This window comes from Passer montanus, unplaced genomic scaffold, assembly GCF_014805655.1.
Source record: "Passer montanus isolate IOZ18808 unplaced genomic scaffold, ASM1480565v1 scaffold137, whole genome shotgun sequence".
Taxonomy (NCBI): Eukaryota; Metazoa; Chordata; class Aves; order Passeriformes; family Passeridae; genus Passer; species Passer montanus.
The window spans coordinates 616,732-643,783 of record NW_024360608.1 but is presented as its reverse complement, the minus strand read 5'-3'; the positions used below and the strand labels follow the sequence as shown (position 1 = coordinate 643,783).

At 47.7% G+C, this 27,052-nt stretch overlaps 3 protein-coding genes across 4 annotated transcripts in view; 2 read left to right on the top strand and 1 right to left on the bottom strand.

Moving 5' to 3' along the window:
• The first annotated feature begins 194 nt into the window (after positions 1 to 194).
• NECAP1 (NECAP endocytosis associated 1) lies at positions 195 to 7,009 on the top strand. The gene is made up of 8 exons (XM_039699684.1): positions 195 to 385; positions 1,706 to 1,806; positions 1,957 to 2,061; positions 2,454 to 2,535; positions 2,938 to 3,046; positions 3,133 to 3,319; positions 4,586 to 4,679; positions 4,795 to 7,009. The coding sequence occupies exons 1-8, from the start codon at positions 288 to 290 to the stop codon at positions 4,841 to 4,843; spliced, it is 825 nt and encodes a 274-aa protein (XP_039555618.1). The 5' UTR covers positions 195 to 287; the 3' UTR covers positions 4,844 to 7,009.
• TCAF2 (TRPM8 channel associated factor 2) overlaps positions 6,700 to 27,052 on the bottom strand; it is a 57,527-nt gene continuing 37,174 nt past the window's right edge. Inside the window, exon 10 of the mRNA XM_039699670.1 lies at positions 6,700 to 7,134. Within this exon, the coding sequence (XP_039555604.1) occupies positions 7,057 to 7,134 (78 nt within the window). The 3' untranslated portion in view covers positions 6,700 to 7,056. The remainder of the gene's footprint in view (positions 7,135 to 27,052) is intronic.
• LOC120497777 (C-type lectin domain family 4 member A-like) lies at positions 14,661 to 24,280 on the top strand. 2 transcript variants are annotated; one of them, XM_039699692.1, is made up of 7 exons: positions 14,661 to 14,919; positions 16,768 to 17,071; positions 19,745 to 19,861; positions 22,391 to 22,483; positions 22,808 to 22,959; positions 23,187 to 23,308; positions 24,014 to 24,280. In XM_039699692.1, the coding sequence occupies exons 2-7, from the start codon at positions 17,005 to 17,007 to the stop codon at positions 24,159 to 24,161; spliced, it is 699 nt and encodes a 232-aa protein (XP_039555626.1). In that variant the 5' UTR covers positions 14,661 to 14,919; positions 16,768 to 17,004; the 3' UTR covers positions 24,162 to 24,280. The 2 variants fall into 2 exon arrangements, with proteins under 2 accessions (XP_039555626.1, XP_039555627.1); XM_039699693.1 differs by lacking the exon at positions 22,391 to 22,483 and having other exon boundaries at positions 14,674 to 14,919.

The following is a 27,052-nucleotide window of genomic DNA, read 5'->3' as shown; positions in this document are numbered from 1 at the left end:
CGGCGCCCATAGCAAACATGGCCGCGCCACCCCCGCCACGGCACCTGCCAGGCCCCAAAATGGCGCCGGCCGCCGCTGCTGTGTCAGGGGCGGCTCCAAGATGGCGCCCTTCCGCCCCCACTGCCAGCACCCAAGATGGCTCCCCCCGCTTCACAAACGTGGCCCGCGTCTAGCGCGGCCGCGCCGGCGCCCCCAGGCGGTGTCTGCCCTCATCAAAGATGGCGGTGGGCAGCGCCGCTAGTCACTAGGCTCCCGCCGCTCGCTCCTCGCCGGGCTTCGCGGTCGACATGGCGGCGGCCGAGCTGGAGTACGAGTCCGTTCTCTGCGTGAAGCCCGATGTCAACGTCTACCGCATCCCGCCGCGCACCTCCAACCGCGGGTACAGGTGAGGGAGCGTGTGGCGCCCGCGATCGCCCCGGCGCGGCCCGGCTTCCCTCAGGCCCTGCCCGCAGGGCAGCCGGGGGCTGGATTATGCCGTGCCGTGGCCCGGCCTCGTCCCTTGGGAAAGCTGTGTCCTGTGGCCGCGAGCAGGTCCGGCCATCCCCTGAGCCCCTCCAGCCGAGCTCTGGAGGAGCCGCCGGCTGGAATTGCCTCTTGTGGGCAGGTGCTCAGCGCCTGAAGGTAGGGGAGCCTCCGCTCCTGCTGTGGAGGAGCAGGGGCTGCTCTGTTAGTCAGGGCAGGAGGCGGGGGGACAGCTTACTGTTCCAGGCAGAGCTCACGGCTGCTCCCGGTTTCTGGGTTCCCTGGGATGTGACGCTGATGAGGTATAACGGCACGTTGGATTTGGCCTGGTGGCTCTCGCAGTGGCGGGAGGAAAGCAGGGGAAATTCGGGATGATTTTTAAGAAGATGCTGCAGAAGCAGCAGTTAGAAATGCTTTCTCTGGTCAGCCAAAAGCAGCAGAGTGTGACTTCGTAAGATGTGCCCACAGGCCTGCTGGAGGAGCGGGTTTGTGAACTCCCCGAACCTGACAGACTGTAGGCGGGGTGTTGTGCCTGGGCAAGGATGTTTGTTTCCAGTTATAAAATCCTGTAGATTTTACAGCACAAGCCTGCCGGAGTTCAGGAAGCGTTTGGACAATGCTGTCAGGCACATGGTGTCATTTTTGGGGTGTCCTGTGCAGGGCCAAGAGCTGGATGCAGTGATCCTTTTGGGTCCCTTTCAACTCAGAGTATTCTGTGGTGCTGTAGTGCTTTTTCTTTCCTTTTTTTTTTTCCTTCACAAGAGCCTGTGGCAAAAAGTGTGATGGGTGAGTCGAAATGTCTGTGAGTGTGTTTTGGCTAGTGTAAGTCAGCTGCCTCTAGGCTATGAAGTACTCAGTGTTATTTTACAACCATAGGGTAGAATAATGGAGTGTCTTTTCAGCATGTTACGAATTAATTTTTGGGATCTTCCTAATGCTCACAAGTGGCTTTTGTGGATTTTCTGTTCAAATGAGTTTCTGTGCTTCTGTCTCCCCTCTTTTGCAAACTTGTAGAGGTGAGGAGTTGATGTTCTCTGGACTGTGTCTCTTTCCCTTTGCCCAGAGATGCCAGTCAGAGTCACGTGTCAGTTGGCAGCAGCAAGAGAGGAGCTGAGACCCCATGTCTTATTTGGGGAGGGAAGTGGAGCAAGGCAGCTGCAGGGGTTGAGAGTTTGGCAGCAGAGACTTCTGCTGAGGTGGCTGGGCAGAATACATGGTCAGTGCTCACTGCCCTTCCTTTCAGGGCGTCTGACTGGAAACTGGACCATCCAGACTGGACAGGGCGGCTTCGTGTCACCTCCAAAGGCAAAACTGCTTACATAAAACTGGAGGATAAGGTTTCAGGTAAGGGAAAGGCTGTGCCCTGCCAAGGCTGCGACTGTGATTGCTGCCCCTGAGCCTCTGTTTCTGAGCCTGCCCAGAGCTGTGCATGGCAGCCCTGGCCACACTTTAGAAAGGGGTTGCTCTTCCTAACAGCTGATTCTTTGTCTGCAGGAGAACTTTTTGCCCAGGCTCCTATAGATCAATACCCTGGCATTGCAGTGGAGACTGTGGCAGATTCCAGCCGCTACTTTGTCATTCGAATTCAGGATGGGACTGGTGAGTTGGGGGCCAGTGTAAGTGCCAAGTGCTAGGGGTGGAGGAGACCCAGGTGGAGCTGGGAGTGTGCCAGGAGGATGAAAATGGTGTTGGGAATGCTGGAAAAGCCAGGTGGTGTGCCTGGAGGAGTCTGAGGACAAGGCAAACAGAGAAGGTTCTCTACATTGCACAGTGCCCAGGGGCTGGGCTGGGAAGGAACATTTAGTTTCCAAGCACACCCCATGGGAAGAAGGGTGCATCCTGAAGGCTGGGGACAATGAACTGCTGTGAGCTGCTGGCATCCATCTGCAGGTGTGTCAGATAGAGGAAGCACAGAGTGGTTTAGGACAAGCAGAGGGATTTGTTGCCCAGTTGCAGGGCACCTCCAGTGACTCCTCCTGTCTCCTTGCTAGGACGAAGTGCTTTTATAGGCATTGGCTTCACAGATCGGGGTGATGCCTTTGACTTCAACGTCTCTTTGCAGGATCACTTCAAGTGAGTTTCGCTTTTCTGGAATGCTATTCTTCCTCAGGCCTGTAGAACATGGTGGGCGGTGGTGCATGTTCATTTAGCACAGGTTTCCTTGGGGTGGCCCTGAAACCCTGCTCTGGCAAGGGACACTTGTGTGTGCTGCCAGCAGTCGTACAAGCTGAGAGCCCCTTCCTGATCAGATCTGTGTGTCTTAAGCTTGGGTCCTGTGCTGCTTCAAGTGCAGTATCAAACAGCTTCATGGGTTTGTGGTGGTCCCAGCTTTGTGCTGTGTGACACCAGGAGTAGGGAGGTAGCTGGTTTGGCAAGGCAAAGTAGTTTGGTGGGATGGAGAGAGAAATCACACATTTTTTTAAAACACTGTTCGTTTTTGCCACAGGGCCTCATGTTTTCCTCTCTTCTTTTTAGGTGGGTGAAGCAGGAGACTGAAATCTCCAAGGAGTCCCAGGAAGCTGACACACGTCCCAAATTAGACTTAGGGTTTAAGGAAGGGCAGACCATCAAGCTAAACATTGGGGTAAGCAGACCAATTTACCTTGCTTCCTTCTCTAGATGTGCCAATGGAGACTCTTCTTTACACTTTTTTTTTTTTTTTTAACACAGAACATGACATCAAAGAAAGGAGGAGTAGCCAAGCCCCGTGTGTCTGGATCAGGGGGCCTAAGCCTGCTGCCACCCCCACCAGGAGGCAAAATTGCAGTCCCTCCTATACCTCCCCCTTCCTCCACAGCCGTTGCCAACCATGTCACACCACCACCTGTGCAGAAATCCAGTAATGCAAGCAGTGCAGGTAAACCTTAGCACTGAGCCAGCAGGTCGTAACACACTGGCAGGTGCTGCTTCAGCAAACTTTGTTCAACCTAGTGCCAGCAGTGCCCTCTGGACATGGTGTGTTGCAAGGATTTTGGTCTCTTTGGCAGCTCCAGTGGCCCCAGTACAAGAAAGATGTGGAACTGTTATACTGGGTCCAGAAGAAGGCCATGGGAATGGTCAGAATGCTGGAGCAACTCTCCTGTGAAGAAGGACTGAGAGGGTTTGGGTTGTTTAGCCTGGAGAGGACAAGGATCTGTAAAGAGAGCTTGTTTGAAAGATGGAGAAAGACTTTTTACCAGGGCTTGTAGTGACGGGGCAAAGGGTAGAGGCTTAAACTGAAAGAGGGTAGATTAGATTGGATAGAAAGAAGAAATTTTTACCGTGAGGGTGGTGAAGCCCTGGAACACATTGCCCAGAGAAGCAGTGGATACTCCTTCATTACAAGTGTTCAAGACCAGATTGGATGGGACTTTGAGTAGCCTGATTTAGTGCAAGATGTCCCTGCTCATGGCATGGCAGTGGGACTAGATGAGATGATCTTTTGAGGTCCCTTCCAACTTAAATCGTCCTGTGATTCTGTAATAGAGGTTGCTGCAGTCTTCTGGATGCTGTGTTAAAAGTGTGACCATGCAGAGGTGTCTGGAGAGCGGATGTTCCCTCTGTGAAGGCAGAGACTTCAGCAGTGCTGTCGACTGGTTTGAGTGAGAAGAAAACACGAGCTTCTGAATAGGGCTCGTGTGGTCCCAGTGTGTGGTTTGTACTGTTAAGGTGTGCCTGTTTGGCAGCTGTTACGATTGCTGAGCTGGGGTTGAGTCTGAGCCTTATGTCTGCTGGGAGAGGTAATAAGTGACAGGTGGTGTGCTGAGTGGAGACTGAATAGTTCCCTCCATCCCCGAATGGAAGCCTGCTTTGTTCGGTTCCTGGGTCACATCTCACAGCAACCCTTTTGGAAATATACTCGTCATGGAGGCCTTGGCATTGTGCTAGGGTCAAACCGTGACATTCCTGAAGACAATGTATCCTTGCTGGAGGTACAATGTCAGCTGCAGCTGTGCACATTCAGCAAAAGGGGATGCCATTGTAACAAGCCCATCAAAAAGTGACTTCTGCAGGGAATGCTGGAGTCCCTTCAAAGATTTTCTGCCCCTGCAACCCGGAGTTTGTGTAAGGTGACAGTTAAAATGCCTGTAGGGTTTTCTGAACATGCTGATGTATTTTTTTCTCTCTCTCTCCTCTGCCTTAGATATTCTTTTAGATTTAGATGCTCCTGCAGCTGCATCCAAGGCACCAGTATCAGCTACCACAGACCTCTGGGGAGACTTCAGCACTGCATCCAGGTAAACTGTGATGAATGCAACACAAGAAGCGTAGTCTCCTAATGGGTGTGGGAAGAACCAGAAGTTAAGAAGTCTTACTGCATCTGCTCATTTGATTTTCCTTTTTTTGTTTCAGTGCTGTTCCAAATCAGGCTCCTCAGCAGTCCAACTGGGTCCAGTTCTGAATGATCAAAGCAGTGGAATGGGACAAATTGTTGACCTAGAGGCACCAAATGGGATCAGAGGGGGCACAAACCTCTCTAGTCTTCAATCAAATTGGGACAATCCTTCATTTTTAGATCAGACCTTCACTTAAACTTACTATTTTTGATCCCACTGAACCTAAAGAGAACATACTGACTCCTCCCAACATGGGCAAAGAGAAGAGAGGTAGCCGTATCACCTCCATCCACTTGGTCATTACATGGTACATCCTAACTCTTTTTCCCTGTCTTTCCATACAGGGAAAGCAAGAATCTTGAAGAAAGTGGGTACAGGAGGAGGCTGAGTAGGTGCCTCTGGGTTCCTTGTCATTCAAATTTTTCCTGGCTAGGCTGTTGCCGTGCTGAGAACAGCTGCATTTGGCTACACTTGCTAAATGGAACCTCTAAGGAGATAGATCTTTTCTCAGCACAAAACCCTCTTGGATTAATGACATCTGTGTTGAGGAGTGACTCCCCATGCACACACTACTCTTGTGTCTTTGGTGGAATTCTTGGTAGTGCTGCATGTCCTTGTGCTCCTGTGGGAGGAGTCATACAAGTCCTTGAGTAGGGCTGCTGCTGTTGCGCTGTAGTTTCAGGTGGGCACCCTGTCTCCAGGCTCCTGATTTGGATTGCAGGTTCACTGGAGGAACTTCCTCTCATTTTAACTCCTTTCTCCCCAGACAAAGGCCTCACTGTCATTGAGCTGTTTTAACTGGAAATAGCTTTAAGGGAAAAAAAAGGCCTGTTTTTACAATTTGGTAGTTACTTGCACTAGATGACAACCAGGTGATTCCCACCACTCAGCATTTCATGTTCCTGCATCACTATCCTGAGCCCTGGCCTTGTGTTGTGACTTGGCACTGTGTTACAAGTATTGCATATCTACGATAAGAATTATGGTGGGACAATAGATTATTCTCTGATGAAGGGAAAGTTACCTTCCCCTTTTTAACTCATTTGAACAAGAAATGTATAGTAGGCTCAATCCTGAGATCTGTGGGAGCAAAATTCTCCACCTCTGCTCCTTATTATGACTCTTCTGAGTCCAGCTTTTAGGGATGTGAGGTGGTTATTGGAACTTATATTTTTATTTTTAATGTGTCCAAGCCCCCTCTATTTTCTGTGTGGTTCAGGGAGTTAGAAAGAGGTAAAAAGCCATGACTTCCTACTTTTTTCTTTGGGAGAGTTTCCTGAGGCAGTGTGGACACTACTTCATCTTCTGCAGCTGTAGATGTGATCTGGGGTGTAAGTCTGTTGATTACTGTGGGCAAACTCACAGGGCAGGCTGGAAACCTCTCACTGCTGAATTGCTACCCTTCATGCTGGCATAGAAGCCAAAACACTAGCTGGGAAGTTGGTCTCAGTAGCTCTTGACTACCCAGTTACTGGAACACTAGGGCATTGGTGCTTTGCTGGAAGGCTTCTTCCTGTTTTGAACACTCAACACAAAAACACTTTTGTGTCTCTAGCACACCTTCGCAAGAAAATGTTTCCCTTTGGGCAAAAATTTTCTGGTGAGGCTTTTAAAAGAGTAGTTAGATGTATGCACCTTGTATTGGCAAAGGTCTTTTGTCATTTTTGTCTGGCTACAGTGAGGGCATTTTGGAGACGGTTTCAGTTAGACCATCCCTCTGGGAAGCAACATTCTTGAAATAGCTCTAAAGCTGCTGCAGTTCCACTTGTGGAATTGGGGACCAGACTGCTCTTGGATGTTTTTTAAGTAGTCATTTAACCCTGATTCCCTGGCTCTCTTGGTGTTTCCCCCTGCCAGCTCTCCCCTGCCTTCATAGTCACTCCTGCAGTCTCACTGTACTTCAGCTCTTTGACTCCTGAACTTGTGGATGGCTGTAGTCTGCAAGCAACATCACAGACTCCTGGGCTGGCATTTTATTTTCTTTGTCTTCTTTTTGTTTGCTCACATCCTTGTGAGGTCCTGTCATTTCAACTATGTATCAATTCCCCAACCAAGGAAGTTGATGGCACCAACAATGAACTAGGAGCCTCTTCTGTATTGTCTTAGTATTCTGGAGATAATATATTATGTATTTGAAAAGCTGAAGAAGCAAAAATTAAAAATATATGTATATAAAGCATAAGATGTACTGGTGCAAGTGGTAATTAAACAAGTAATACTGGGGAAAAAAATGTCATGAGTCTTCTAAGTTGTCAAATTGTTTTTGCTTTGGAAGTCTCTAGTTGAAGGTCTTCATCTCCCCAGCAAGGTCCTCACAGCCTGCTTGTCCTTCTGCATATCTGTTGTGGCCTGCAGACTGAACAAGAGCAACTTCAGGAGTGATGGGTTCAGGCTCTGTCTGGGCAAAGAGGTAGGAGTGTGGAAAAAGGACACAAAAATGACACCGGTGTTCCCCATACAGCAAAAAACTCACACAACACCAAACACATATCAACAACATGGAAACAGGCCTGAGTGTGGGAATTGGTAAGAGTGTGGATAAAACAAGCAAGTGTGAAGACTTAGTTGCCCTGATATTTAGCATCTCAGACTTTAAAGGCTTCTACAGCCTGCAGATATTTTCAGAAATTATTCTTTCTGTGCTGGTAGATGGGAAACAGTCTCTGCCTACTAGAGCGATGGTCAAGGTGAGCCAAGTGGGCCCTTTGTTAGGGGCAACAAGGACAGGCTGCGTGGAAAGAGAGGAAGCAGGAAGAGTCACAGCAGGGCAGGCAGGGGCAGTAGCCTCACCAGCAGAGAAGCAGTCCTGAAGTACCTAAGCACAAAGATCAGAGCAGGTCAGGATGAGGATTTAGATAGCAGGATACGTGGCCAGGCATGGCTGTGCTAGCTCAGGCAGGGTCCAAGGGTGAGACATTTAGCTATGATAAGGCCAGTGTTGCTGAGGTTTCTCAATGCCAAATACCTCTATTACATGCAGCAACTGTTCTTACCACAGCACACAATATGGATTGCAGACACAAACCTGCCAGATTTCACAAAGCCTTGATGCTGTGTTTGGACTCCTGAAGAAATGGAGAAGGGCTGTACATTGAAGGAAATCAAACAAAAACCAAACAGGAAACCAAAACCCCCAAAGTCTTCCTGAGCTTTGATAATGAGGTAAAAGGATCTGAATCTGAAGTCATCCTGCTAAATCAGCATAAACCTACAAGGTTCTAGGAGGAAGAACAAGGGGCTGTTAATGTATATAAGCAGAGCACTGTGGCCCAAGTGGTTAATACACATTGTAATGCCTCCAGGTCTAGGTAGTCTGATGAGTGCTCATTACATTATGTGAGCAATAGACTGGCTCTGGAGACTGTTACTGGTCTTTTTTTTCCCAAGACAATAGCTCTGTCCATGCTAATAGGGAAAGCACATTGCAGGATGACAGCTTAATTTTGCCACCTGCCATTACCTATAGCTGTATGTCCCCATCCAGAGCTGGGGACATGATGGACATTCATGGAAGCAGAGCATAGGAAGATCAGCCAGTAACAGCTGGACTGTGTAGTGGCTCCTGACCAGAGCTATGTTTTCCAGTCACTGTTTGAATCTTGCACTTCTTGCATCACTTGTGTTTGGGGCAGGCCAGGCAGGTAGCTTGCAATGGATGGCCTGCTCTCCCTTTTCTTTCCCAGGCATTGTAGGATGGCAGCTCCTGCATGTTGAGGTAGAGGCAGCTTTCAAGCCTTGAAGCAGTCTGAAGAGGCATTCCCTAAAGGAGGGAGCCGCTTGGAACTTGCAGCCTTTTTGTCGAGCCTTGTGTGTTAGGCATGTGCAGAGGTGTGGCGCTCCCTGCCCTCCCAAGTCCGTTCTGCGAGCCTAGCTGGGCTGGTGACACCCGCGAGCAGAAGCTGAGTTCAGTCTCACCTGTGGCCGTGTGCTGCCATCTGCTGCCAAATCCCTTTGTTGCGGGCTTCCCCGAAATCCCTGGGCTCTGTCTCCAGGGTCTGGCTGGGCGCCCAGCAGTCGAGAGGATGGCAGGTGGGATGCAAGCAGACATCACCTGAGACCTGGCTAGCACTGGTGGGGTGCTCTCTGAACAGAAGTCGTAGCTGGTGATTTGTAGTTTAATAGTTTAGCAATGATGGAGCTGGTGCTTCCAAATGTAGCCGTGTCCTGCTATTCTACTGCCCTCTGTGCTTCAGTGCCCTCCTGTACAAACACAATAATATAGGGCTTGGAACTGAGCTGTGCCAGGGCAGGCACACATCCCCTCTTGTGGTCGGTGTGCATACAGGTATGGATGTCTCTGAGAAAACTAGGACGAGTTCCATTCCTTTGGGCCTAACTTTAAAGTGGTGGCTATGCATTTGTTCGTGAGTCCATGTTTATGGTGTTAAGCAAACTCTTCAAAGATGTGTGAGATGTTGTGTTGGTAGTGCTACACAAACCGTCCTTTTGATTAGCTGGCAGGGACAAAGAGCTGGATTCAAGTGAGAGGGAAGGGGTAGGAGAGCATTTTCTTTGGAGAATATATGCTAAGTGGGTATAGATACAGCTGTATGTCTGGCCCAAACTTAGGGGCTGCTGTCACCAGTACCTAAAGCTGAAGTCAATACCGTGGGTACATGTACAAAGTGTGCTTGGAAATCACTCTTTTTTTGGGGTAGAAAAGCAGGATAAGCCCTTAAGTGATACATCCCATACAAAAACAGGGTTACTGTAAGCAGATAATATGTCCTGGGTAACAAAAAGTTAGCTCCAAAAGTAGTCCTGATTTGAGCAAGGTTTGAACAAGATACCTCCAGTGTGAAGTATTTCCTAGCACAACTTTTGTGCTCAGCTGTGCTGTGGTGGTCGCACGCTGGGCCAGCAGTGTGGTGAGATGTCTGACCTAGGGGGTTGGTCAGTGAAAAGGAACACAGATCTGACAGTCATCCTTCACCTCAGAAAGGGCAGAGGCTCTGCAAAGAGCAGGATGGTGTGCTGAGCCTGTCCTGTCCAGTCTTGAAATGCTAAATAGGCAAGTAACTGTGATCTGGAGGCAGAGTCTGAGACACACTGAGGAGCACTTTGCCCTCTTTGTCAGTTCCAGCTGGCAGGGAGTCAGCAGCAGGGGCCCTTTGGCCTCTGGGTCAGTGCCAGCTCTGTGGTGGAGGCTGGCACCCTAGAGTGCCATTTGCTTGCCCTTTGCATACCTGTGCTGACTTCAGTGTCCTGGCATAGTAAAAGTGGGTGACACAGGCACCTGGACAGTGGGCTTTTAAAAAAAATTGCTTTTCCCCTGCCGGGGTCAGCTGTCACTCGTCTCTGCCCCAGCACGGGAAAAGGTGGTTCTGGGCAGGCCGCGCTTTTGGAGAAGTAGTCTGGACTCTTGCTTTTGGTCTTCAGTTGGGTTTATTGTTCCTTATCTACAAAGTTTTTCTGTCTGTCCAGCCGAGGTCTGATCAGCAAGACAGCCAAAGGCACTCTCTCCCGCCCACGAGACGGTTGTCTCTTTTATAGTGAAAACTACGTATAAGATATTTACCTTTAACTTCCAATACTTTTCGCCCTTGTTGGCAAGTGCACTTTCCCTATGAACCAATCCACACATGCCAACATCATCCTGAACATGGATGCCAAGGAGAAGAAAGAAGAAGGACAGGGCACGCCGAAATCCCTCAATCTTAGAACCCCTGACCCCCATGTACAGAATTTCAAAACCCCCCTGTACAACATATAAAACCCCCCTGTACAGTGCATTATAATTCAAGTTTTATCAAGTGAATATCTTCCCCTCACCATTCAGGCCTGAAATTCTCTCATTTCCTCACATTCAGGTGTCTTTGGCTTCCTGCCAGGGTTTCTGAGCCCGTGCCAGGGCTCTGAGACATCCAGGGCATCCAGAGAGATGCTCTGGGTTCCGACATTCCCCCTCTGATGGTGTTGACATCTGTGTTATGAGAAGGTTCCTGCTTGGGGCCTCCCTGCCTGGCATTAAAACTTTCCCATCATGTTTCATTGGTGAGGTGCCAAGGAGTGTTTGGTTGAGCTGACTGTACTTCCTGGATTTAGTTCAGCTTTCTATGGTTGTTTCCAGATGGCTTTTGCTTTGTCCCATCCCGACTGGACACCTGGAGGCAGGTGATGTCCCATCACCTCGCTGCTGGCCATCACAAGCTGGGCTGGGAGGCTGCAAATGGCCTGCAGGGCCATTGGCTACAGGGTAAGGGGCAGCACAGGTCACTTTCAGTCTTCCTGATAAATTCAGCCTTGAGGATAGGAGGAGATGAGGGAGTTCTGCAGGGCCAGGGAGGTTTGTGCTGCTATTCCAGTACCACCTTCTTGGACCGCCTAACCAGTACAGCTCACTCCAGAACCTCCCTATGAGAATGTTTTTTACTGCATTCCACTTGCATGCAGAGGATGTGGAGGGAAACGGTTTAAGTTCCAATAAGAGTGGCCCTAAGGTTACAGCGTGAGTCTGGGTGAACTTATGTGACAGCCCCATATACTTGCTTGGTGACTGTGGCTGTTTACCCTTTTTTTTTTCTTTTCGTTCCACTCCCCCCATTCCCCCTTCAAGAAAGGGAGATCACGTGCATTCACCTCACTGGACAGAGAGTGGCCAAACAAAATTCAAGGCTGGAGATGGAGATGTATGCAATCCTTAGAACTGGAAATGAAGCATGAAGAATGCTTCTGTGGACAGGTGTTATGTGGCCACAACTTGTGAGTGTGAATTCCATATGCCCAGTCTAAGAAGATAAACTCCACAGCCCCACTTCTGAAAACAGGCCACTGGGGTCTGACCAAGACTTGGATCTGGCCCATATTTGAAGTCAAGATATGGTGCTGTGGCAAACAACTGCAGTATCTGGTTCTGATCTCCAACATAGCCTTGAGACTTATTACTCAGATCGAAAAGAGGAAGGAAACAAAGGTGAACTGTTCCCAGTAGTGGCTCTGAGGTAACTGCATCTGAATGTGGCCTCTCTTGGCTTTGATTTGGTAATTTGTTAAGTGGGGAAAATACATAAATAAAACATATCTTTGCTCTTCTGAAGAAAATCCTCTGTTAATGCTACATGTAAAGAGGCAGACTGGGGCTTCTTGTCTCTTTGAAGATTCTCTGGATCATGTTCTTCCTTCTCTTATTCCTTCCCTTACACCTGAGGGATTTTGGTAACCTATCGTTACACTAGAGTGAGCACATGACTTTCCCTTCACAATTTGCATTGAGTTTGAGCTCCCTCAGCTCAGGTAACTTTGGGACATGATCTTTTCTGCTTGAAACTCTCAGCACTTACTAAAATTTGGTAGGGGTGTGGCCAGGGGAGAAATACACAAACTGTTTTAGGAAGGAACATTTCTTTTTATCACTCCTACTTTTTTTTTGTTCCCCTGTGTTGTGCATGGTACTGTAACTATAGCGTTGTCTTTCTGCTGACTCAGGCCTGCCTGTGGTGAGGTGCTGCCACCTGCCAGAAACTTGTGCGGCTTTACAGTGCTACCTTCTGTTTAATCCATCCCACTCATTGCCCTCACTCCCCTTTCCCACTGTCCATTCAGTACTTCCCTGTTTCCTCTTCACCACTGGATGCTCAAATGTCTTTTCCCTGTGCTTTCACAGCTCCATAGAAGCCTTTTTTTAAAAACTTGGTCTCTTAGCAACCTGTATGGAACCCTGGTTCATCTTCTATCATTAGAGGGGTTGACTGCCTTCCGGAGGAAGTCTCTTCTCCCTGCAGCTCTGCCCAGTGTCAGCCTTGGCTGAGAAGGACATAGGGTGCCTTTCTCTCAGATCCCAGGAGGCTGCTGTGCTCCCACACTGTCCCCTGGAGCAGTGTGAACTGCAGCATCCTATCCCTCCCCTCCCTTCCCTAACCAGTTCCATGCAGCAGGGTACACAATGGGATCACCTATTGCTAGACTCTCTCTAACCAGCCAAATCCCTCAGGAGCTCTCAAGGAACTCTTGCTGCCTGAATCTCTTTGATCTGTTATCTGACATCCCTTATTAACTGTTCAGTGTCAGGCCCTGGGTCCCCATTCTCCATGTTCCAGTGCCTTTTTATGCTCTTCCCTTGGCTGCTCTGCTCCATAGCCTTAATCCCCGAAAAAGAGCAAGGTGGTGTGGAAAGACCAAGAAAGTGGCATATATTCACTTCCACTTCTGATGCTCTTCTCACCTAGGTGCAGGGATATAAAGCCTGGATTTGGTTTAGGCTTTTATCTAAATGTCTTGGAAGTCTGTGCTATCTACAAGTGCCATAAGAGTAGGTGATGCCAGGACTGTAGGCAAAGACCCACAACAGGCAGGATTTCTTTACAAGAGTTATAGTGACTCTCCCCAAAGTCCATCATTCTTATACACATGTCCATCCATTAATTCTTTTGTTATATTAACTTGACTACTAGAGGTGCCAAACCTTTAACTTCCTAAATCTCCCTGAGACTTCTCCCCTTCTCCTTCTTTATGTTCCCTGCCAGTCTGGGATTTGCTGATTAAAAGATAGTTTAAAGCAAAAGGTGACCCACTGATATTAGCAACTGTTTCACCTTTGAATTTCCTGAGAATCCCTGGGACCATCTTGCCCCAACTGCTAGTTCCATACATTTTGCACAATCAATATTTTATTTTGGACAGATCCTTTGGTTTAGTCCTCCACAAACCAGGGTTCTTGTGTGTGAATTCCACCAATTTATTCCACTGTGACAAATAATTAATTAATCTTTGTTTTGATGTGCTTTTTCTCTCTGACTGCTTATTTTATACCCTGCTCTTCAGTTGCCCTCAAGGCAGTATATCAAATATAAAGGGTTCAAGGAAGTTCTGACACCTTTGCTTTGTTATGGTTCTGCATTTATTGGAGGTCATGCTTGTTTCAATTTTCCTCATTCGGCTGCAAGGTCAGCTTCCTGAAAAATGCATATTGATAATCCCTTTAGGAAATTATTTTAGTCATGTCAGCTTCATTTTGCCTTTTCTCAAATCTTCTAAAGAGGGTTTAGGTATTTGGGTGACCAATGTGATGTCCCTGTGGAACCTTCATGTCACTTGTGATGACTCACAGCCTTCAGCTGAATTCTCTCAGTTGTCCCTCTGAATTCAAACTGGCTTGTAAGAAGTGTGTAATTTCCCTAAAGCTTCCACCACAGCTGTGGTCAATTTAAAAATGGGATTTCTTTTACAATGTGTGGGATCACAGCTTTAGGAATCCAGTCCTACTCTTTGCCTATAAATTTGAATTTAGCTCCTCAGGTTCAGCTGGATTTTCAAAAGAAGTAAGGCATGTGCAATGGCCAGTTTCATCTGCTCACATGGATTTGCTTGCTAAATTGGGTGATGCTGGCTGTGGGCTGAAAGGCTTGCAGATACCACCTTATTCAAACCTCACTGACAGGTAGGGGAGAAAGAGCTTTAGTGCCTCTGCTGCCTTCTCTTTAGGTCAAAGGGTGGCCATGGAGCTTGCAGAGCAACCAGCAGCTGGAGCATGAGTAAGGAGGGAAAGCAGAACTGTGAGTCCCAGAAAGGAGCTGGGGCTTGTGAGGCATGTGGGGGCTGAGAGCATGGGAGGCACTTGACAGTGTGAGGTAGGGCTGTGGGGAAACACAGGTATTTGTGGGAGGACAAGGGAATGAGCAGAAACAGGAAGAGGGGGAATGAAGTTACTGAGGAAGAGCAATGAGAATGCAAGGAAGCAAAGCATGAGTTTTGGGGGTTTTTAAGCAAGATTTTTGTTAAAAATTATTTTTTCAGCACCACAACTGCAGGGTCCAGTTGTTTCTATCTCTCACTCATTCACATACCACCAGCGTGTATGAAATTAAAAGGACAAATTTTTTCCTCAGGAATATCACGTGATTGTTGTTACACATTGGCTCAGCACTGCATGCTGTGGAAGTATGATTCAGTGTTGAATTTTGATAACAAGCAACAACTCTGATGGCTGACAAAGAAGAATTGAGCTGTCTACTGATGTTTCAGTGCAGTGTAATCTAATAAAAGGAGCAGCTAGAGCCTGAATTTGCATTTGAAATGCCTCAGCTGTGTTTGGAGATGTGTTTCAGTGGAAAAAGCTCATGAAGCTGCTCTGTAACGTCCTTCTCTGTCTGCTGATTGTGTTTCCTGTTTCTTCACTGTGGAAATCTTGAAACCCTGCAAGGAAGTAAGTCTTTTTCCCATAAGACTGGGTCTGCTGAGGCTTGGGTGGGGACAAGGGGAAGCATGCAGAGGGTTGCTCTGAGTTCTCAACTTCAATTCTCTGGAATTTGAGGGCTTAACTAGATTTCAGCAGAGACTTAGGGAGGCTTAATTCCAGTGAGAGGGCCAAGACTGAAGACAAAGGGTAGTGCTGGAAGGATGTTGGAAAGAGAAGCAGGCAGCATGCTTGCTTGAGGGACGAAGTTTCTCTTCTGTAGCTGTTCTTATTCTTGTGTGAAAGTCACCTTCTTTGTACACAATACATAAAGGAGAAGTAAAGTTAGCTCAGGACATACAAGACACAAAGAAGATCCTTGGTAAAGACATCCAGTTACTGCCTCACTCTGCTTAGGGGCAGGTCTCCATAAAGTGTGTTCAGATTACCTTCTGCCACATTGTTGTTCTCTATTGTCTGGTGCATGTTCTTCCTTCTACTGCCCTATCTCAGCTCCAACTCTGCTCTGGTTACCCTCTGTGCTCTCTGGATGTCCTGTGAGCATCTCATTCTGCTCTGCCTTAAGGGAATTCCAGCTAGCCATACTAACCAGCTTCTTCCCACTGTTTGTTTTGGAGACCTTGTTGTGGCTTTTTTCAGGCTTTTACAGGGGACTTATAAGAAAGATGGAGAGAGTCCTTTTAATGGAACTGGTAGTGATAAGATAAGGGGTCATGGAGTTAAACTGAAAAAGACAGATCTAGATTAGCTATAAGGAAGAAATAATTTACCATGAGGGTGCTGAGATGCTGAAACAGATTGCCCAGAGAAGTTGGAGATTCCCCTTAACTGAAAATGTTTAGGGCCAGGTTAGAAGGGGCTTTGAGCAGCCTGATGTAGTGAAAGATGTCCTCGCCCATGGCAGGTGGTCTGGAGAAGATAGTCGTTGAAGGTCCCTTCCAACCCAAACCTTAGTGCTATCTGCTGACTGAACCCTCCTCACCCTGCCTGACTTATTGGCATCTGTTCCCAGAAGTATTTCTGATTTAGAATGTCTCTCAGCAGCCATTTCCCTTGTCTCCTTTCACGATCTGCTCCAGCTTGAAATCAGACTAAGCACTGACATTTTGCTCAAGGTGATATCAGAGGTTTTTACCACAAAGCAGATAAGGGAGATAAATGACAGTGTTGGAAAAATAGGAGAAAAATGTAAACCATCCCTTTTCAGCCTCTGAAATGGAGCCTGCACTGCTCTGAACTTCCACAGGCTGTGAATCAGGTTTTAATAGAAAAGTTTTTGTGTCTACTCTTCCCAATAATCTCTCAGACCATCAACATATGTTTTTTAAAATTCCACTTTGCTTGTTCTCCTCTCTGACTCCCACCTGATCTTTCTGTTTCATCATGGATATACCAATCTTCTGATTATTTTTATTGCACTGTCTAAGGCTGCAACTCCCCAGTCTCACTTCTACAGGAACATTTCCTAGTCTGAGATTTGTTCTAGTGCCAGCTTCCAGCCAAGGCTGACTTTGAAGAATGAGACATAGCTGTGACATTTGATGTAGCAAATGCAGCTTAACCACAAGGGGAAATAGGGCAGAATGCATTTTGTTCTGGACTGCAGGTTAAACTGGGCTAGAACCTATGATAGATGCAAACGTGAGAGCAATGGTAGAATTACTAGCAGACAAAGAAACACATGAAAATATGGGGAGATAGTTAAGAAAGAAAGTTAAAAAGAGGAAAAAACCCTATAAATGTCTTGAAAAGGAAGCCTATCAGCTAAGAATCTGATATGGGGAAGGAGTGCAACTTCCTTTTCAGTTGTTAGGTTCTCATTTTTCTTTTATGTCTCAAAATCTTCCATGGTGCCAGGGCTGATTTCCTGGGCTAAGAAACTGAAGATCTCTTTGGAGCATTTCTGAGCTCTCAGGAATTCTCAGATTATCACCAGTTCTTCCAGTGTTCAGCACAGTCTTCTTTGATGGGTAGAGGGTGAATGAATGGATGGGAAAGGCTCAGTAACCGATTCCTGTCACCCTCTGGAAAAAAGGAGCTAAAAGGCCCACCTTTTATGTGGCAAAACTAAGGACAGGGTCACACTGCGATTAAATGGCATCAGAAATCACCTATGCTGAGGTGAAGTTCAAAAATGACTCGTCGGCTCCAGTGGTCAAAGGTAAGGAATGAATGGGATATTTGGGAGAAAGGGAGCTGGGGGGAGCAGGGCTGAAGAAGAGGGAATGAAGATTTTTCCTTGTGTGACTTTGGTTCCTACCTGATCTTGGATTGGTGAGAAAAACGAGCTAAATGATCAGGAGACTGAAGGACTTTTGAAATAAGAGTTTTGAGGAACATCTCCAAGAGGAAAGGCGAATGGGAGTTACAACATGAACGACTACCGGGAGCACAGACAGTAGGTTTCAAATGAGCATTCATTAAAGAGCCTGTTTGTGCTCCCTCAGTACCCTACATGTTATGTGGTCTTGAAAGAGTAATTTGTTGGACCATGCTGAGTACCAGCAGTAGAGACTGTGGTTTATTAAAAACAATCTGATCTGTCACAAAGGTGGAAGGGCTCCCAAGCAGCAAATAAGCCCAAGTCCTGGCTGCTCTTGCCTCTGAGTGAGACTACAGATTGGTGCTTGTGGAGAGGGTAGGAGAATCAACATGCCTGCTTATAGAAGAGAAGTCAGTTGTACTCTGCACCTTCATGAGAAGTGGTACTGGCTGCAGAAACATAGCCCCACTGTCCATGGCTGATTGAGAAATGGTCCTTGAAGAAGAGAAACCCAAAACTTAAATACAGAAGAAGAATTATTTAAGATCTGGAGGGAGATCCAAATCTGTTATAGAAGTCTGCCACTCCTGAAAAACATTTAACATACCAAACAAACAATTTTTTTTTCCATTAAAGTCTAGTCTTTTACTAGACTTCGTGCAAATTTAAGGCATATTCTGGTTAATATGTACTCTGTAGTCATTATTCCACAAGTAGAAACCCATAGAGATGTTCTATGTAAGGCTGCTTTTGCCTGACATGCAGGACCCTACACAACAGCAGGTTCCAGAGTAGAAAATGTATGTGTACATAAATCAATAAAAAATATTTTTAATTAAATAAATAATTACTGCTGTCTAAGTATATATAATAGCTTGCCTATTTACAGCTTTATCTTAGTTTTACAATCCCAAACAGAGCAGGCATCAGCTCCAGGTTATTCCTGGCTTTCTCTGAGGCATGAGTCATGGAAATAAATAGTGTACATAGTCCTGTCTATCTTGAAAGATCACTGTTTTCAGTGCACCAAGATTAGTTGGTTCTGGATGTAGTTAGCATTTCCACAGTGGTGAGGTGGGGGTGGTGGAAGTTCCCCATTGTGTTCCAAATGATTATTCCAAAGGCATCAAGACTGTTGTGTTGTGATCATGCTGGACATGTTACAGAGCGCAGATCAGCTGTGGAAAGCATTTTGCAGGGAGTTCAACCCATCAAGTGTGCACGAGATTACTGCACTTCAGTTGTGTTGCTGAGGTGCACAGCATGCGGTGCTCCCTGTGCCACCCGGGTCTGACTGCGCACAGGTTGAACAATCTCTGGATGTGCTGCATATCAAAAAAATCAGTTGGATTGGTTAGAGCTATTTCTGAAGTAGGTGGTTCAACTCCACCTCTTGAGGAGGCTCCTTGTTTTCACTAAGGCAAAAGCTGGCTAGAAAAACATTATTTGACTGGAGAAACCTGGACCTTCTCTGTCCACACATATTTTCTCTCCACATAATGAAAGATCATACCTTTTCCCCTGCAGTAGCAGTCTCTCCCAAGCCTTTGGGAAGTAGTCAGAAGGCTTCCACAAAGAGCAGGTTTCTTACAGTCTTGCTTACTAGGCATGTCTGGCAGGCACACTTGACTGCTGACGGACCTGGGAGCTTCATACAGAACAATGAATGAAGGCTCTCTAAATCTTATCTTTAATAGTAGTCTCTCCCAAAGTTTCTTTATTTCTGCCCTGCACTGAGTGCTGTTGTCTCTTTACCCTCCTATTTGCCCTGGCTTGTGTACCTGCCACAAGCTAGAACAATCCCCTAATGCATGTTTGCTTCTCCTTCCCTGTGACCCACTCTCCTGCCTGCTCCCAAGCCTCCTCAGTACTGGCAGTATCCCTCTAGACAAAAGCGAGGTCCTGGAAAATCTTTATCTGAGTACTTTACTCAGGCTTCTGGACACAGCCTTCTGCTCTCCCCAAATATCCAGCCTAGCACAACCTAGTTTTATTACAGCAAATCTTTGAATCCTGACTTGGAAAGCAGAGATGGAAGGGAAAATATGTCTTTCAATCTCCCAGTGATGATGTGCGATCACAGCTTTACACAATCCTCACTCAGATTACACCAATCTTCTGCACAGGAAGTTCAAAAAGCTAAAGGAATTGAAGAAGACAGGAAAAGTTTTCTGGGAAGAAGTCAACATGAAATCTTCCCTTATGTCTTAAGTATCGCGGTTTGAGCAATGTTGCATTTAGCAGCTTTGGGCTCAATCTAGAAAGACATTGTTTCACTGTAGTTTTTGAGGCCCTGTGAAGGGCTCACCTCCAAACACCAACAGTTATCATTGTTGGCTCACTGGCTGGGCTGGGAACACACTTACTGAATTTGACTTTTCTCCAGAAACCACAGACATTCCCTACTCTGTCCCAGTCTGTTCTCCTAAACCTTGTAACTTCCATGTCAGAAATGAATTTTTTTTTTCTTTTGAGGAGCTCTCCCTTGAGTATCCTTGGTATGTGGACTGTGGACTGACAGACCCATAGTTGACTGTAGTGTTTTGTTTGTTGTGTTTCTGTCACTTTTAGGACCCCCTGAGACAAAGAAGCCTGAGCAACATCCCCAGAAGTACCCACTCTGGCTGCCATGGTTGATCTCACTGCTGCTTCTCTTGGTGTGCATTGCCCTTGTTGTCGTCCTCCTTGGTGAGTATGTGCAAGGAGATTACAAGGGAGAGGTCTGGGAGAAAAGTAGAGAAACCATGCTTCATGGTTGTCTGGGTTTTGTGTAAGGTCTCAGTTTTTCCTGCCCTGACTTTGTATATGCCTGCATACATCCCCCAAATCTTCCACTGTTTACCCTGAGGCCTCGTCAGTGTGCCCAGATTGTACATTCCAATCTTGCATGGTCTTTTTGGAACTGTGGAACAATTCTCTACCCTCATTCCCCACAAAAAGAACTCAGTTACATTTGACAGATGGGAAAAAGTGGAGACAGAGGCACAAGTGTCTATACAAGCAGCTGAATCTGCACTTAGGCTCTCTAAGGTACTTGGATATGCTTTGTGTCCTAGTGGAAAAAAATGGTTTCTCACAGTCCTGGCATCTCCAGGATTACCTGCATTGTGCAGTTAATTAACTCTCACAGCTTTTTAGGGTTGATTGCAGAATAGTTCATTAGAGGTTATTCCTGGACAATCTGTTTGTAAAGATTGTGATCACTATTTCATTCTCATTTTCTATTAAAGATAATTCATGACATATTTGCACAAATTGCCAATAAGCACAATGGATTCTGGAAGAGGCATCTCATTACAATAAATCACTGCTTTTCCTTAGGCTGCCCTTAGCATCTGAGTCCCAGACATTTGTATTGCTTTGTTCCCAAATGTATAACCTTTCATGGTACTCAGGCGAATGGTTGGGGAGTTTTAGGCTGGGATGTTAGCATCTGATACCTTCTGATACACGTGAAAGGTTTAATTTTTAGTGAAATTTTACTTATCCAAGTTAATTTATGCTACCCAGGATTTTGGTTTAGCATAGCAATACAACATTTAAAGGAAACACCAATACAAATTGCATGCAGCTGAGAGCGGCCACTGCAATGCACAGGTGGATCACAATACAAACATGATTTTAATTGCTGGTCATACAAACATGGAATGATAGAATCATTAATGTTGGAAAAGACAGGTCATGTTGTTAAACTGCTAACCAACCACTGCCAAGCCCATCACTAAACCATGTATCCAGGTGCCACATCTACTTGTCTTTTGAGCACTACCGGAAATGGTGACTCCAACACTTCTCTGGGCAGCCTGTTCCAATGCTTGGCCACCTTTTAGTGAAGAAGGTTTTACTAATATCCAATCTAAATCTTTCCTGGCACAACTTCAGACCATTTCCTCTTGTCCTGCTAGTTGTTACCTGGGAGAAGAGTCTGACCCCCACCTGGCTACAACCTCCTTTCAGGGAGTTGTAGAGAGCTATAAGGTCACTCATGAGCATCCTTTTCTTCAGGATAAACAGCACCAACTCCTTTAGCTGCTCTTCATAGGACTTGTGCTCCAGACCCATTCCCAGCTCCACTGCCCTTCTCTGGACATGCTCCAACACTTCAATATCCTTCTCATTATGAGGGGTCCAAACAAGACATAGTTCTGCAGTATGCTTCACATCAAGACATTGAATGTCCCCAAATACCAAGACAAAATAGGGAAGTTAAAGCCAGCTCAGGCCCGTTGCTTTCTTCAGGTATGTTTTTGTTAGTCATTCAGTTCCTCATGCCATTTTGTACTAAGGTACCCACTTGTGCTGTGCTGGTTTGGCTAACTAGGAAAACATTGCCCTCTTTTTGATCTCTAAGGGAATGAACGCTTCTACAGCTGGTCAATTCCCTCAGCTGAACAAAACTAAAAGCCAAATCTCATAATCCTTTTACTTCGGGTAGAGATAGGGTCACACTTATTGGCAATGGGGGTGGTCAGCCAGGCTTTGCCCTTGCCCAGCTCCTCTGAGCTTCCTCCATTACAGCCATTCACTAATCAGGCACTAGAACCACTAGTATTTTCTGCTCATAAATGAAAAAAGTTCTAATTTAAATGATTGATGAACATAGGCATCTGGATGGTTAAGCACACCCTCATCAGCTCCTAATCCATACTCCTGAATGTCTGAGTCACTTTAAAATCCTTGGGATTGTGGCTGTGGCCTGTCAGCAAGAGTGCCTTCTTGCCCACAAGCTGGAGCTAGTAAGTCCTAGGGCTTTCTGCTGCACCCTGGTTTCAGCAGCTCCATCTGTAAGTGGTTCCCTTCACCTGGGCTGTGTGTTGCTGATGGAACAGGCCCAGCTGAGGGTGACTCCTCCTGTGCCTGTTGCTGTGCAGTTGAGGAAGGGACAAAGGGTGACAATGAGAGGCTGCTTTGTAGACTGGCAGCTGGGCTGTGGGTCTGTGCATGGCAGCTGGGCTACGGTTGGGAGGGCTCACTCCTGCCGTGGGTGTGGGGTGTCCCCAGTGGGATGTGCTTCCAGGGGTCCCTCTGCTGTCTGACCTGGCAGACGGTCTCTTTCTGGCTGGGAAGGCAGCTGTGCCACTGGTGTGGGCCAGGAGAGGTGACAGCTGGGACAATGCTTGCTGGGGAGATGGTGGAAGGAGAGTCAAGGGGCCAGAGATGCTGTGTGAGGAGCTGGGAGCAAGGGCTAATCCTGCTGCCTTTGCTCTCCCTTTGCAGTGCTTCCCTTGTGCCACAGCAGTGCCCAGCCCTCAGCCCTGCAGCAGCAGTTCTTGCAGTGGGAGTGCAACTCAGCGGTGCCACAAGGCACAGGTCAGTGCTCGAATGGCCCCTCTTCCTTGGGGCTAAGGGCCTCAAGGAGGCTGTAGCAGGGCAAGTCAAAGCCCATCCCCAAGAGAACTTTGCAGAGACCTGAGATCCCCTTACTGGGATTACCATGGGTTTGGGTACACAAAGCTCACTGGTCATACCCCAAAGCAATGGGAAGAAATGTCTGTACTCTCCCTGTTTATTCAATCCATTTCTCTCAGGAAAAGTCACTGAGCAGGACATGAGCACTGTCCCTGGAAAACCAGGATCTCTGCACTCACCATCTCTTGTTAGTAGCCTTCATCTCTCTGTCCTCTCCCTGCACAGACCGAGGCTGGACGTGCTGCCCAAAGGGCTGGAGAAGGTTTCAAGGAAGCTGCTATTTCCTATCCACTGATAAGTTGAATTGTGTTAAGAGTGCACAGAACTGCAGTGGGATGGGCTCCCAGCTGGTGGTGATCAGCAGCAAGGTAGAGCAGGTGAGTGCACAGGGCTGAGAGAGGGACCCAGCAGGCAGAGGCACAGTGCTGGGCCCTGGAGGGGACTCAGAGCCCCTCCTTGTCCTGCAGGGGAGGGGGAAGGTCCTGTCTGCACCTCTGCAGCACCAGCCCCCTCTGCCACCAGCCCCATCCCATGTGGACTCCTGATGCCTCTCTGTGCTCAGTTCTGCCTCTCATGGACATTGCACTTTCTCTCTGATTGCCAGGATTTCCTCTCTGAGCAAACAAAACAAACTCCAAACAGAGTGAATTTCTACATTGGTCTGTTTGAAGATAAGGTGGGCCAGTGGCAGTGGGTGGACAAGACTCCATACAATGTGACAGCAGCGTGAGTATTTCTGGCTGAGGAGTGTTTGATGTGACTCCTGGTAGCGAAAAAAAGTATGTAAGATGCAGGTGCATGAGAGGGGGTTGTCACTCTGCTTCCTTGTGGGAGATCAGAGATAAAGCAGGAGAGGGTTGTGTAGGACACCAGTTCACCTGGCTCCATCTGTGCTGGATATTTATTATGAAATAACTACCTGTGACATCGAAATCATTGATGTAGGTGTAGAAAAAGCTGCATCTTGCCATCAGCAAGCGCCCTTAATATATAACTTGCCTGGCCTGGCCTGCACTGCACTTATATGCACAAAATGGCCTCTACTGAAATGCAGGGAAAGAGATGGGGCACAGGGCGAGAGAGCACCAGGACTTTCCTTGCTGTGCCTTCTTCTGGAGAACAAACTTGCCCTGGAGGCCAGCACTGGCCTCTGCAGGGAGTGAGGTGTGTGGGGTGAGTGGTGGTGATAAGTTCCCCCTAGCAGGATGGAGCAGGGCCCTGTTGTGCTGGAAGGCTGTGGGAAGGAGGCAGGTTTCCATGTGACACTGGTGCCAGTGGGATATGGAGTGGGAGGAAGGGCACTGCTTCAGTCCACGAATCAGCATTGGGAATTTCTGTCTGTTCCCTTCAATTCTTGCATCCTGCTGTGGCCTTTTCCAGCAGTGTTTTTACAGTGGTCCCTGGGGAGTAACAAGCCTGTCTGTGTCCCAGGTTCTGGCGAGAAGGAGAACCAAGTCCAGGCCATGATGAGAACTGCACTGTAATCTATGTGTCTGAACCAACTCTCAACAACTGGAATGACGTCAAACCAAATACACAACATCATCGAATTTGTGAAGCTGCAGCAGTAATTGTGTGATGGAAATACCCCTGTCCTGACTAAAGCTGGGAGCTGAGTGGGGAGCTGGGAGCATTGCTGGGAGGGCTCAGGAGCTCTGAGACATCTTCACTGTGTGGGGTGGGACCATGTGCTTGTGGAAGTGAAATGAGCTTTGTCCAGCATCCCCAGTGCATGTGGTGGCTCAGGGAACACAGGGAGGCTCAGGCTCTTTGAAGCAGCTCCTGTGTTCTTGTGTCCTCTTCTCTGAGTGGGTCCAGGAGACTCTGGCTGAAAGGAGATGGACTTCTCCAGAAGGAAGACACTGGAATGGAAGGCAGATATCCAGAGATTCAATATTTTTTTTGTCCTTGAGCAGAGCTGTTTGCTTTTTGTTGAGTGACGCGCCAAATGTCCTCTAGCTGTACTGGTTGTGCTGAACAAATTCTGAAATCTTAGACCAGATAAAATACAATATCAGACCAATGAAGAAATTTTCTGGACACTGTTTCTGTACCTCTTTTTTCCCCCATATCTTAGCTGGAAAGCTAAATACCTAGAATCACAGAATGGTTTGGGTTGTAGGGAAGCTTTAAGAATCAAGTGTCCAACCTCTAGGTCTTGAGCAGGGATCCCTTCCACTGGACCAGTCTGCTCAAAGCCCCATTCAGCCAGGCCTTCAATGCTTCCAGGGATGGGCTATGCACAGCTTCTCTGGGAAACCTGTGCCAGTGCCTCACAAACCTTACAGAAAATAATTTCTTCCTAATACCTACTCTACACCTGCCCTCCTTCAGTTTAAAGCCATTCCCCTTGGCCTTATGCACTAAATGCCCTTGTAAAAAATTCCTCTCCAGCCCTCTTGGAATCCTCCTGGAAGGCTGCTATAAGACCATCTTGGAATCTCCTCTTTCCCATGCTGAACAATGCCAATTCTTTTAGTTTGTGCTCCAGCCCTCTTTCTCTATCCTCATTGCCTTCATCTTTGTGGCCCTTCCCTTGGACTTGCTGCCACGGGAGAAACCATCCACACTGGACCTTCAGATCCACCTGGAGGAAAAAGTCCTCATCCTGACTCAGAGCTGACCCCAGGCAGAAGGCCTGAGGCAGCAGCAGCAGCCCTGGAAAGCCAAATCCTCAGTGGTGCCTGGAACAGCATGCCTGCCCAGGCCAGACCGTGCTGCAGAGGAGGCTGACGAGACAGGGCTCCTGCTGCACGTGACATCCCATCCAGAACATCAGTGCCTATTGCACTGCCTTCATGTCCTGCTGTAGACCACTGGACACCATGGATCTTCCTTTGCTCCATCTCTTCCCACTTCCTGCCTCCTGTGTCCTCACTTCTCTTTCCTCAGGAAACACCAAGTGACCAAGCCACCCTGAGGGAACAGTGCCAGCTCTCCACAGGGAATGCAATTGGGTGTACAGCTCCTGTCTGTGAGCCTCTGTCCTACCTATGGAAGTGAATCCTCCCTCTGTGTCCCAGAGAGAGAGAGGAGAATTCGTTCTGGAGACAAGGTGCCCAGGAGATTGGGCTTCCTAATCCAGGGGGAGCAGTTTATGAACAGCAGTGCAGGTGCTGCAGGTGGCTGCAGGTCCACATGCACAGCTCGAGGCAGCAGGGAGACACAGCATGGAGGGACACTAGGTTCTACATATCTAGGGACAAATGGAAGAAAGAGGACATGTACATGCAAAAAAACCACACAAATCAGCACAGCAGTAAGCGCTGATCCCAACTCACAGAACTGCCTGTTGCTGTTTCCCTATAGCAGGATGAAATCCTTCTGGCAGAGAATTGTCTGCTTACACCTGTACAATGTGGCCCTGTGAGTGAGGGCCTCTCCATCTACACCTAGAAACCACACCCTGCAGTGCACAGCTTCTCGCAGCACCAGCCTGGGCTGCTGGGCTTGCCACTGGTGGGAAAGGCCTGCTTTGTCTGGGGTCTTGAGCACCATTGCCACACGTTTCTGGCTTTTGCCATGCAGGATCCCTGTTAGGCTTCCCCTGTGCCATCACTCTTAGCACACAAGCAGGACAAGGAGCACATTTCCTGCCTTCCCTCCTCCTCCACACAAGAGGCAGCCCAGCACAGGAGGCTGAGGCCTGCTGTGCTGCAGCCAGCTGAAGGTGCACAGTCCCTGAAGGACAGAGCTGACCAGCAGGTTCCTCTGCTGGCTGTCCACTCCTGGGGTCAGCCTGCGGTGAGCAGCAGCTCCTGCCGGGTCTGGACACAGCCCCCTCCCCTTGGCTGTAGGAAGAAGGCAGGATTCCATGCAGGATTGCTGTGCCTAGGAACAGGGCAGGAGGAGAACAAGGGTGATTGGGATGGGAGCTTGGGATGAATCAGGATGTGGAAGAGTCTGTCTCCATGTCCCTCTGAGCCCTGAGACCCCAGGCCCTGGAGCTCATCATTCCCTGGAAAGATTGACAACATCCTGAATCCCAGCATGTCAGAATCACTGCAGACAAAGTAGATCTCAGCCTTTACAAGTCCAACAATTCAGCCTCATTGGTGAGAGTGAGATGCAACAGAGTGCCTCTCATCTTTGGATCCTCCATAATCTGTCTCAGAAAGCTCCCTGAAAAGGAACCTCCAGTGTCCTCCTGGATTGTTTGCACTTTACTGCTGAAAACAAAGCTCAGAAACCACAGCACAAGCTGCAGAGCCTCACAGCTGCCCCTGTGAGCTGTCCTCACACACTGCTGGGGCTCAGGGCTGTGCAACTGGATTTCAGGCTGTGAGAGGGCAAAGCAACCAGGCACAGTGGGAGCACCTTTCTCTGGGATTAATTCTCTCTTCCTGTACAGTCCCTGCTGCTAGCACTGCTCCTGTGCTTTCTGCCTTTCTCTTGGTTAGCATTTCCTTCCAGGCTACTTACCCATATGTCATTGCTGCAGATAAATCTTTGCCTTCAAATAATTTGGAA